Below are 12,605 nucleotides of genomic sequence, written 5' to 3'. Positions count from 1 at the left end.
CTGGATCCAGCAAGGCTGTTCTTGTGTTCTTAAAGGAGAACGGGGCAAGTGTAGGAGCGATGCTTCCATAAGAGTCTCTCGTGCCACAGTGTCCCTGCTCCAAAAGGGAGATGCTTCCTGTCCTCTCAATTTAAGGCTTATAACTAAAGTGGGAGTATCAGAAGGTCCAGTGCAGAAGCGCATCTTCCTCTTGCTAGTTGTAAGCAATGGTGTCCTTTGTATCATCCTCAGTATCGGAAGGGACACTAGTATGTTTCCTGATCTTGACAGGCCCCTCGTTCTGGCAGGATACTCACCTATTTGGGGTGAATCGGCCTTTAGAGCTGATTCACACACATTTCGGGTGAATCATATTTTGTGTAAATCAGCTTTCAGAGAAACAAACACACAGTCGGTTTGATCTTCCTGCGAAACAGAATCCTCCCCAGAGATACGAACACAAGCTTGTGATCTGAGACAGCTGAACATGGATTGGGAGGTAGCAAGCACCACCCCCCGATCCCCAGCCCAGTGGCGCTCAGCTGTTTCCCACGCTGCCTCTCCTCTCCTCACTTTTCTCCAGCACCCTTCTCACTCCCGTCTCCAGCTGGCCTGGCACCAGGAGCATTTGATCAATATTGCCGTGCTGAAGTGGGTTAGCCCCTGCCTGGATGCTGTGCATGGGTGCTAGGAGACCAGGATTCAGGACCAGGGTCTTAATACATCTGCACCCTGGCTCAGCCCCATGATGCAAAAGAGACTTTCCAGCAGAACTCTCTGGGCTCATTTCTCCGTAGCTGCCGTTTCGTTCCAGTGCATTAGCTGAATTAATCCATTGCAGCTTACACAGGAGATCATGACTGGAAGGAATAAATCACAGAGGGGTTTATGAGCAGATACTTTGCCTGGAGCTGATAGTTGTTGGCTTTCACTGTTGCCTTTTGTTTTACAATGCTGCCGGATCCAAATGGCCTTGGAATTAATTCTACCAAACAGTAGAACGAACACACACACACCCCTGTGCCAATCCCAGTCCCCCAGGCAAACTTTCAATAGTTTATGGAGTCTTTGCTGTGAAGGGTTTAACTCAACAATGCTGCTTTTCACAGCAAAAACGTAGCAAAGCATTGCTTAAGTGTGGCTGTAGCGATCTGCTTTGAGCCAGGAACAAGCCTGTTTGAGCTCCCCCAGAACTGGCAAAGATGAGCGACTCGGGTGTCCAGTCTTCCTTGCGTTCTGAGACTGGAAGCAGTAAAGTCCAACCCACTGAGAAATTCTGCTGTGCAAATCCCATCTCTGGGCTTCCCCCTCTTACTCCCAAAGCCCCACTTCTCTGATGCTGCGTTGGCCGCCTGTGGGTTGCTGGGAATGCTGGGACACATGCCAGGAAGAGCTCACGCTACTCACACCAGATCCCGGATAGAGTGGCTGCATAGTGCTCAGTTTTCAGGCTGCTTGTGGCGAAAGTGAGTCCCTTGTTAAAGAAGAGTCCCAGGGAGAGCTTGTGCCCCCTTTGGCAAATGTCTGCATCCCCTTTGGAGGGACTCCTTCCCTCGTTGGAGGCTGTGCTTTGCACGCTGTGAAAGGGATGCGAGCTGGCTGGCAAGCAGAGGTGGTGGGGTTAGGGGTGGGTGGCACGAGGCAGAAGCAAGGCCATACCAGTTGCGGGTGGTGGGGTGGGGGGTGAGGAGTTGGGTATGGACGATGCAAGTGAAAAGCGGAAGATTTCCCCCCTCCCGCCCCAACTCGTACAGGTCTGTGTCTCTTCCTCCTTGCTTCTCACCCACCAGAGTGCAGCTCGGGGGGGGGCGGTGTTTTGCATGCTCCCATGTTTAGTCCCTGGCAGGTGCAGAAAGGATCACAAGCAACAGGACTTGGAAGGCCCCCACTGGAGACTCCGGAGAGCCACTGCCAGCAGAGTCCGCAGCACTGAGCTAGGTGGAGGGATGCTTAGACTTACTCGGTCCAAGGCAGCTCCACATGCTCAGGCGATCACTTGGCTGCCCTGTTTCTGTTCACGGCAGATTTGCAATCCTGTCTGATCTGCATCGCGCGGAGGATCCCTCGACCCACAGCCCCCACCACTTCAGAATCCTTCATGACCAAGCAAGATACTACAGGTACCGTTCAGGAGGAGAACCAGGCGTTTGGTCTCAGGGTGCTGGGGGAGTGTTGACCTTCTGCAGGCTGCTTTGTCCCCCTGCATTCATCCACTCTGGAATGGGGAGCCGTTGGTTTCTGGGGGTGAGGTCTAAGAGCCCTCACTTGGGCACAGCTCAAAGCCATGATACATCTGCAGAGCTCTGCATGAGCCGAAGAGCCTCCACTTCCTCCAGAAGAGGAGTAGGCTCCCCGATCACAGTAAAAGAAAGCAGTAAAAGAAATTGGGCAGAATCCTTTACAAGAACGGGATATCTGGGGGCAGCTCAAGGTGATGGGGAGATGAAGCGAGGCTGTAAACTAAACAGGCAAACCAAGATCATGGGCAGAGAGCAGAAAGGTGAGTTGTCTCAGCCGTAGAGGGCTGTTTCTGCTAGATGTAGAGAGCCCACAGACATGCCCCAACGTAGCAATAAACTCTGCTACTGAATCCATTTGTTTTGTTCTTGATCCATGTGGTTTCCCCAGTTCTCACGTGGCCTCTTCCTTTCCTTTTCCTTTCCTCTCCGCTCAGGTAAAATCATCTCCATCGACACCAGTTCCCTGAGAGCGGCAGGCCGGACCGGCTGGGAGGATTTAGTGCGGAAATGCATCTATGCTTTCTTCCAGCCTCAGGGCAGGGAGCCATCGTATGCCAAGCAGCTATTTCAGGAAGGTAAAAAGGCTCCTCTCTTGCACGCACTGCCATTGTTGCTGGATAAGTGCTTTCCGGACTGAAAATAAAAACCCAGCAAAGGAGGCAAAGGCTGCTGCCAAAGGAAACGGCTGAAACCGCCGAGTAATGCCAGTGGCCCGCTGGCTGGCAAGGGGAGCCTGCTTGCCTTGTCAAGAGCATTCCGGCCAGCCACCGAGCCTCCCTCCCCACTGCTGGGGCAACCTGGCTGGGGAGGCACTTGGCCTCTAGTGTGGCGGGAGCGTGCCAAGCCAGAGGCCGCCTTGCAGACCTTCCAGGAAGCAAGGACAAAAGTGAATGAGTCCAGTTGCTCAAGACCGTTGCCCCTGTTGGCCCCAAAGGGTACACAGAGGAGCTCCGAATGCTCCATCAATGGCACCTTTTGCTAAGCGAGCCAGGGCAGTGGAGTGGCTTGAGCATTTGTCCAAGAAGACCCGGCTTCAAATCCCCTTTTAGCCATGAGACTCGTTTGAGTGTGTGGTCCCAAGTCACTGCCTCGCTTTATCTCTCAGCCTCGCCTACTGTATGAGGTTGTTAGGGTAAAATGGGGGAGTGGGGATGATGCCTGCCATCCAAGCTCCTTGGAGGAAGGGAGGGCAGGATGCAAAACAGAGCCCAGAAATGACGAGAATTCTGCGCATTTATATAGCCCTTTTCCAAAGCGTTTGAAACATTTTGCATATGGTGGGAATCCTTACAGCAGCTCTGCAAAGTGGGCCAGTGCTGTCACCACCCCAGATTGCTGAGAAGCTTTGCCTGTCCACGAATCATCGTGTTTTTAGGCAGGTGAACATTTGGCATCTTATGCTGATGAGTTGCTTAGGACACCGGGGGTGGCGGGGGGTGGGGGGGTGGGCAGTCATCTTCCACATCAGTGCTCAAATCCTAAAAGATTGGATCCTTGTCCTCCTTGCCTCTTTCATCTCGTTCGGTCCACTTTGTCTTCGTGGGGAAATAATCTATTTGGGAGCCAGTGTGTTCCACTGGAGAGGGTGGGACATCTGGATTCAAGTGCCTGCTCAGCCTCAAACTCACAATGATAAACTTGGAACCATCACTGCCTGACTCAGTGCTCCCCTTTCTAAAAGGGTAACACCATTCACCACATGCACAGAATTGATGTGAGAATGAAAAACGGGTGAATGGCTGCAAAGCACTGTTGAGTCAAAGGCCTGTTGGAATTATGACTGCAGCTGACAGTAGAGGAGAAAACATCCCGCTCAGTTAAGGCGCCCTCTTCTTTCCCTCCCCAGTGATGACACGGAGCACAGCCTTTAGCCCATCTTATCAGTTCACCCTAAGTGATGGGACGGTGCTGAGCGCCCACACCAAGTGCAAACTCTGCTGCCCTCAAAGCCCGGACATGCAGCCTTTCATCATGGGCATTCACATCATTGAGAGGTGAGTTTGGAAAACTCTTCCATTCCATTGGTTGCTCCTCCCTTTGAGTCTTTGTTCCTCCCCATTCTCCTCGGCTGCCTGTTTTGCCAATGCAACTCCCTTTAAGGCTCCACACACCCTAATGGCATGGTCTGCATAAGTGAGCAAAAACCATGGTTGCCATTTCTGGGCTCCTTTCACAGTTTTCCTATGCAGAGATCATCTCTTGATCGGTAAATAGGGGTTTCCCAGACTTGAGTCCCCAGATGTTGTTGGCCGAAGACCATTGTGGCTGGGAGTGATGGGAACTGTAGTCCAGCAACATCTGGGGAGCCAAGTATGAGAACCCCTGCCATGGTATGTGAACTGTGGTGTAACTGGGATTTGTTTATTGGTTGGTTGGTGCCATGAGTTCGCAGCCGGAGCCTCTGCCTGCATGCACAGCCATGTTGAAAAAGCAGAGGAAGAAAACCGAGGCTTTATGTTTTGGGCTTAGCTGCATGTTGGTTTGGAGAATTGTGTGAAATATGTCTTTCTCCTTCAGGTCCTGAGCAATGGCTCCGTTGCCTCTGAGGAAAAGATCCTTTGGAACAGAATTTCATGTTGAGGTTCAAATAATCTTGACCAAAACCAATGTAGATCTCTCCAAAGAACCATGGAGAGAAACTCTGTAGGAGTTCAACCTTTGTATTATCTCCTCCCACCCACCCACCCAGTCCTTCCAAAATGCCTGCTTTTCTCCTTCCCACTGTTCTGTGGGGCTCCTTTTTCCACCCCAGGGCCCACTGGGTGCCATAAGCGGATGTGCAGGAGCCTGATGAGGACAACAGCTTCTCCCCTTGCCCCAACTTCTTTGCCACTATCTATGGCAAAAAGTATGTGGGTGCGGGGATTTCAAGAAGGGGTGATGACTCTTTTTTCATGTCCACACTCCTTGGCCTTGGCCACAGGTGGCAGCGGGACAAAAGAAATATGTGTGTACACACAGTGGGAAGTCAGTGTGCTCTCATCCATGCTCAGCTGCCTTAAAAGAAGGCCTGCCTCCATTCTAAGAGAAGCAGAGGCCATGTGTTGGGCAGAGGCCCCTGTGGGTTTGGGTGGTGGCTTTCCATCCCTTTGGGGTAGAAGAGAAGTCTGGGAAGGCTGGATTTGAATCAGCCCCTCGTGTAGATTCTGCTTTCAAGATTTCTCGAATCGTGAAAGCAGATTCAGGAACAACGTCAGGCATTCGTTAGGGGAAGCGGCAGCCCGTTGTAAACCTTGAACAGCTTCATGTAGTGGGCTGTAGCCTACCGGTTGTCTTACAGAGGTTTGCAGGTTGGTTTCCTGCCTAAGGCCCCCCCCCCCCCCGCCGACCAGCCAGCCCCTGACAATTGCAGCAGGAGGAGGAGCTGCTGTCCGCACCAGTCCTGGCACCAGGCTTGTTCAGTACATCACTTCCGGGTTTTCTCATGGACAGGAGAGGAATTTCTGTCTTATTAAATGGGTGCAAACTTTCCTGCAGTTGGTCTGGATAGAAATCTCACGCTGTTTGTTTTTCTGGCTGTTGTCCTAACCCGTTTCTTCACAAGCACCACCTTCCACTCTTTTTTCTTACTATTTGTTCTCTGATGAATTTGCACATTGATGACCATTTAATTACGTTGACCATTTAGAGCCCCCCCCCGCCCCGGCCAATTCCTTTTCAAGGAGAAGCTGCCACCACACAGTCTTGGAAATAATCTACTTCATGGTCCCATCTCAGGGTGTCCCCCCCCCCCCCGCACATCCATTTTTGCTGTTGAGCAGGTTCTCACGACCCATTTTTGCTGTTGGGCAGGTTCTCACACCAGGCTGCCCAACCAGGAGTCAGGAGATTCTCACACTGTGCGCATCCCGATTTCCCATCGTAAGAATCTGGAAATTTTCACCAATGTCAGGTTGGCAACGCAACAACCTGACATTTCGCTAGAAATAGAAATCGAATAAATAAATAATTTAACCAGGATCAGCAATCTAGGTTGATGCGGTGCCAACCTGACACCAGCAAAAAAAGTTACGTTTTTACAATTAGAAATTAGAAGGACCCATAGTGTGCAAACCTCCTGATTCCCAGCTGGGCAGCCTTGCATGGGTCATAAGAGCCCACCCATTGCATGCAAAGGCTGGATGGGTGGGGGAGTAAATGAGCGCAACTGTGTCAATCCACCATTATTTAGAAACAAACTGGAGCTAGAAATCCTGGGAGGGGCAGCATGTTTGAATGAGAAAACTTGCCCAGTGTATGTACCAAGGCAGTGAGGGAAACTGAAACAAACATGAGGCTACTATGGACACAGCTTTAAAGAGATACCTTAGAGGCCATGGATTAGGCTCCAAGTTGCGCTCAGTCAAATTTCCTAGACATTATGTAGAACTGCATACAGGCGCAATACCTGTACTATTCTCATACTATATGCATTCATTCACTCATTTAGCACATTCCTAGATCACACCATAGACCAGTCTCTGGGCGCTTTACAATCTACAGCCACCAGGCCCATATTCATCCAAGTTTCCATTGACCAAAGTTCACCTTGGCCTTTGGAGATTCTTCTAACAATGCCCCCACCGGAGTCCTTTTGGAATGATTATCTCAGATGTCCCCACATGAAGAAGAAGAAAACGTGTTGGACTTGGCTTGGATTTTCCTGAGGCTATCACAGAAGCTGCGAAAAACTCTGACCCTGTTTTCTGACCTTCCCCATAAATCCCCATAGAGAGGACTAGTTTTCAGGTCATGCTTTTCACGTGTCTGCCTGCACCCTCACGAAAGTCTATGAAAGGAGAGAGCCAATTCTTAGGCAGGGCCAGAATCTGGCCAGTCTTTTCTGTACCTTGCCACCCACTTCTTTGTTCTCCCCCCGCCCCTTTTCTTTTCTTGCTTCAGAGAACATGGCACCCTCTTGCCTCAAGAGAACACTAGCCCTGGGATGCCTCTTCCTCGCGTCGGTCCTTCGCTGAACCCCACCATGTCTCCGGGACAAGGCATGGCTCTGCCCTCGGCCCTCCCTCACTCCAACGGCAGCCTGCTGACAGCCAGTGGAAACCACCCGCCCGGGTCCGGCCTGCATGGCAGCAGCAATGCCGGTGCTGGCCAAGCCAGTTTTGGATCCGGGAGCCAGGTGGGGGCGAACGTTGCCTTAAGCCAGGGGCAGGCCGGTCCCCAGAACAGTAACCACGCTCTGACCTTCAGCAGCTCCCCCATGAACAGCCCCGGGGTCGCCTCGCCACAGTTCATGTCCCCCAGGCATCGGGTAAGTCCAGGACTGGCCCACAAGCCCAGAGTGCCAAGCAACCCTTTTTCCCCCACCATGCCCGCCACGCACTCCCCCGGGGGCATGGGGGGCAGCTGCAGTGCCAGCAGTGCCATCAGCAACCGGCCTTTCCCAGGCACCCCCCTGAACTCCATGCAGGGGCTGGCGGAAGGGCCCAGCCCCCCGCTGGGCTACCCCACCCCACCTCCTGCCCTGCGGCAGCTGAGCGGCCAGAACTCACCCGGCCGCATGGGCCTGCCGCCCCTGAAAACGGAGCCCAAAGACAGCAAGGAGATCAGCTCCATCCTGTGCAACATGGTCCACTCCGAAGGCGGCCTGGGCGACAGCAAGCCCCTAGACCCCGGCTTGCTGCATGGCAGCGAGAGGCTCTCGGAGGGCGACAGCAAGTCTTCGCAGGTCAGCCACAAGCTAGTCCAGCTCCTGGCCACCACCGCCCAGGAGCAGCTGCGGCACGTGGAGGGAGACGCCGGCTGCAAGGAGCCCTTGTCTTGTACGGGGGCCTCGGGGGCCCCAGCCTCCGGGAACCCCACCGGCAGCGCCTGCCCCTCCTCTCACAGCTCCCTCACAGAGCGGCACAAGATCTTGCACCGGCTCCTCCAGGAGGGCAGCCCTTCTGACCTCACCGCCCCTTCCCTGGAGCAGGACAAGAAAGAGGGCGGGCCTGGCGGAGGAGGCGCTGCTGCCGCCACTGCCGCCCCTCCTCAGAGCCAGGCCCCCGGGACCCCTGACCTCAGGCTGGAGGCGGAGGCGGCGAAGAAGAAGGACTTGAAGGACCACCAACTCCTCCGCTACCTGCTCGACAAGGACGAGAAAGAGCTGGCGTCGAACCCCACCCTGAGCCTGGACGATGTGAAGGTGAAGGAGAAGTCCGACCACATGGACCCCTGCAGCACCGCTCCAGGCCCGCTGACGAAGCCCCCTGCGCAGGAGGAGCTGAAGCTGCAGCCCCAGGGCCAGGTGGGTTGGTTCAGGAGTGGCAGAGTTGCCTCTGTTCCTTGGGCAGTCGGGCTGGGGCTGTGGGCGCGTGCAGCTTCCCAGGTGGAGCTTGAGCAGCTGGCTTAGCACAGCGCTGAGGGATGAGCTGGAAACACAGTGTGGGCTGGACGTTACTCTTCCCATTCCCAAGCGCCATCCTGGCCTCTCTGCTGGAGGAAGCAAATAACTCTGTGAGACCAAAGCTTGTGGGCCCACAGCCACAATGACTTTGGGTTTTTGCAGTGAGATTTTCAGTGCCTTACCAGCATCTCCTCCCTCTCTGGCCTCAGCTACATAAGGAGGGGCCTTTGTCAATGGCAGGGCACCTGCTGTGCATGCAGAAGGTTCAGGCTCAAAGTTCCTCACCTCCCGTTAGAAAGGCACTCAAGGAGCAGGGTTGGGTACCTGAGATCTTGGGGAGAAGTTGGCCATCAGAGAAGATGGTACTTGGCAGGATGGACCAATAGTCTGACTGACTTGGTATAAGGGAGCGTCACATGTTAATCAGAAACCGCGTTAGTAGAGAGAGTGAATCGGTTTTCATTTCACTCACACGCAAACTGTCACAGAGTGGATTTGGCTGGCCAAGAACAGTGGATGGTACACAGAGACAGAAGTTGCCTTCGTAGGCTTACTTGGATAACGTTTATTTTATTTGGTGTGTCTCCTTCACACCACAAGAGGAAAGTTACCAAAACTCAGATCCAAGATAGTGAAATGCACTGATGGCCTAAGAGATGTGTCCCTCTCCTCCTCCCAGGTGGGGTCTCTCCAGTTGGGGGACAGTGGGAGACTGTGAGCTCAGGATGCCGACCGGCTCGGACTTGGCCCTGACGTGGGCCTCTCTTGGTCTGCCTGCCTTAAGGATGCTCAGCAGGCCGTGGTCCTCTGTCCTCCCCTTCTTGATAGATTCAAGCCCCATTTCTGACTTCAGCCATCAGTCCTGGGAGCAGCCCTGCCTGCCCCTTCCCTTCCTTTCCCTTCTTCGCTTTCCTCTTCTTGTTTGGCTTTCTTTCTGCCCAGCCACACCCCGGGGCTCCTCCCTTTTACCAACTGCATAATCCATGGATCCTTTCTTTTCCTGAACTGGGCAACTTTTGCTCTTCTGCCTTTCCCTTGTAGAAACATGGTGCTCGCTCTCTCCCCGCCCCGCCCTGCCCCACATGGACAAAATTTATATCTTGGTGAAGGAGGGTGAACAAAACTGCAGTGTAGATTACAGAAATAAAATAAACTTTAGCCAAGGGTCAAGACAGCTGTGGACTGGAGTGGCCATTTTCTGGGTGTGCTCCAGCACAAGTATCCACAGTGGCTTCCACGATTTCTTATGCTTTGCGTATATGTTGACGCTCCCAGAAGTCCAAAACGCAGCTCCTGGCTCGTGATGTGTTTTGATGCATGCCATGCCCCTAGTTCTGAGTGAAGGTTGCAGCTGATCCATTTATCAGACTTTAAAGCAAAGCGCCTGAAACTGGGATTTCCTTTTGGGCTCAGGTACCATGTACATGGATGGTGCTGTATGAATAATCAAGGCATCTGCATGATGCCAAGGTCATTCTTTGAGGATTTAGATTCAAGGGTGAAGGTTTGGATATTTTCTTCATCCAGTCATTTTATACACTTACACCCTGCCCTTTAATAAAAATATTTCCAGGGTAGCTTGCCGCAATCGATTCTTAAGAAAGAGAAAGGAAAGAAAGAAAGAAAGAAAGAAAGAAAGAAAGAAAGAAAGAAAGAAAGAAAGAAAGAAAACCTCTTAAAGCAGCAAATAAAAACAAGTATAAAGAATAAAACACTGGGTTCATCTAAGACTGAAAGGGGCAGGAAAATAAAAAGGTCTTTGTCTAGCACTGAAAAGACCTCCCGGTGGAACCTCCCGGTGGAAAGTGTCCCTTAAGCAGGGCTGCCCCGTTACTGACATGTCAGACGCTGAAAATTCCCCTTATGATGGCTGTTACTGTTCTTGCTATTGTGTGTTAGGGTTCAAGAGTAACCCTGTAACCAGAAGGTTACAAGTTCGATCCTGACCAGGGGCTCAAGGTTGACTCAGCCTTCCATCCTTCCGAGGTCGGTAAAATGAGTACCCAGAATGTTGGGGGCAATATGCTAAATCATTGTAAACCGCTTAGAGAGCTTCGGCTATAGAGCGGTATATAAATGTAAGTGCTATTGCTATTGCTATTGCTAAGAGCCTTTTCAGAGAGTCTCTGGCAGCAGATGGGGGTTCACTGCCCTTTACACACCCAATAGGGGGCTGCAGCCAGTCCCAGCTCTCTGACAAGCGTGCCTGCACCTGAAAGAGACGTCATGTGTGGAGAGGCCCACTGTGTGGACAGTTTGCTGGGGGGGGGGCGGGGGGGCTGTGCCGTGCATGCTCCTAGCTGTGTGTGTCCCTGTAAGGCAGGCTGCGGGAAGAAGGTTCCTTAGGTGGGGGTAGCATTGCCACGTGTTTTTGCAACGCATGATCCTTCCCCAACATTTGTGCATTTCAAGCCGTGGCATTTTGCTACAGAGCCTGCAAGCTGCAGCCCAGCCCCTAGCCAGCTGGGTTGTAGATCCTGCTGGTGGCGGGGAGGGGAGAGAGAGACCGGTGGGTTTAGAAGCCACCCTCATTTACACCCCCTTGAAAATGCCTGGCGCTTTGGAGGGGCCGCAGCATGTCTGACTCTCAGCAGCTCCATTTCTGCTGCACAAGCCGGTGGAGTGGGCTAAGCACCTCGGAGAGAGTTTCCCGCCTCCTTCCTGTGTCTTGGCTGGGAACTGGCAATGCTAAGGTGCCGTTATCTCTTGGGATAGAGTTATCAAGTGGCAAGAACCGTTTCCTGCAAGGGAGATGTTGGGGCATAAATATTCATTACAAGAGTCTATGAATAGGAGAAGGTGCTTCCCCCTCCCTTTTAAACTGGGGCAGGGAGAGCGAGGGAGGAGGAGGAGAGATGACAACCTAGATAAAGCTGTTAATCCTTTTTATCAAAGAGACCAGGGAGACCTTGACATTCAAGAACAAACGGGAGAGCTCACTTTACAGGCTGGTGTCAGAGCCGGTTGCTGCCTGTGAGCGTCCCAGAGCCCTTTAAACAGCCTCTGGTGGTTTTTATTGAGACGCTTTCTGGCGTGATTTGCTGAGGGATCTCTTCATCTAGGAGAATCCCCCTCTTTCTGACCGCTGCTGCATGGAGACTTTTGCTGCCCTCTTGCCCTTAGGCTGGGGGCGGTTGGAGAGGAAGGCTGCTGCTGAACCAGGGAGGAGGCCCCCAGTCGGTGACTTGGTCCATCCAGCTGCTTCCGGAACAGAGGTGGTGCGTTGGGGAAAGATCTCTGGGGCACCCCGCCCTCATAGCAGGAAGGTTAGCCCTGCTGGTTGCTTTCAGCTGTGGGGACCAGAACGGACCAACGGGCTTGAAATGTGAGGATTAGGAGCACTTTAAACCGCCCCTGAGATTATCTCAACTTGGAAAGGACTAAGGAACTATTCTGTGATTGATTGACTGATTGATTGTTTGAGTTATTTATATACCACCTTTCATAGAATATATCTTTACCATCTGAAATACTACAGAGATACTAAAACAATCACGTTGACTCTGGATATTAAAAACAATAATAAAATCAATAACAAAAACACACCACAATAAAACCATAAATGGCCATTCACAACACAGCACCGGTAATAAAAGTAGCACCCGCTAAAGGCCAAAGGCCTGTCTAAACAACAGCTCTTCATTTCCTTTTTAAGGTAGTGCAGGAGGTTGAGGAGCAGATGTCCATGGGGAGCGTATTTGAAAATCTGAGGGCAGTGGCTGAGAAGGCCCTGTCCCTTGAGCACACCAGTCAAGCCTCTCTCAGCACTGGCACGAAGATGAAAGGCTCTGATGATCTTGTCGAGCAGGCAGACTATATATGCAATCTCTCTCACTCTCTCTCTAAGTTAATCTAATAGATAATGTCTGATTGATAGGGAGTCTCAAATTCCAAAGAAAGTACGGTATTGCATACTCATGCCCGCTCACAACATACATACATTTAACAACTTCGGTTTTACATAGCTTAGTTCAAGTTACCTAAAACTCACAAAAAGAGGTGGCCCTTCCAAGAGTCGAGGTGAGCTGCTCTCCTCAAGTGGCAGAATGTTGGGTTGCCAA

General features: G+C 52.1%; 1 protein-coding gene across 5 annotated transcripts in view; it reads left to right on the top strand.

The window, feature by feature from the left end:
* NCOA1 (nuclear receptor coactivator 1) overlaps window positions 1-12,605 on the top strand; it is a 374,460-nt gene that overhangs the window by 307,983 nt on the left and 53,872 nt on the right. For all 5 annotated transcript variants that reach the window (XM_053249238.1, XM_053249225.1, XM_053249233.1 and 2 more), the window contains 4 exons: window positions 2,004-2,099; window positions 2,654-2,794; window positions 4,066-4,213; window positions 7,101-8,445. In XM_053249238.1, the coding sequence (XP_053105213.1) occupies window positions 2,004-2,099; window positions 2,654-2,794; window positions 4,066-4,213; window positions 7,101-8,445 (1,730 nt within the window). The remainder of the gene's footprint in view (window positions 1-2,003; window positions 2,100-2,653; window positions 2,795-4,065; window positions 4,214-7,100; window positions 8,446-12,605) is intronic.

This window comes from Hemicordylus capensis, chromosome 1 (genome assembly GCF_027244095.1).
Source record: "Hemicordylus capensis ecotype Gifberg chromosome 1, rHemCap1.1.pri, whole genome shotgun sequence".
In the NCBI taxonomy this organism is placed as follows: Eukaryota; Metazoa; Chordata; class Lepidosauria; order Squamata; family Cordylidae; genus Hemicordylus; species Hemicordylus capensis.
Note: the sequence above shows the minus strand (reverse complement) of the source record. Positions and strands in the feature narration are given on the sequence as shown.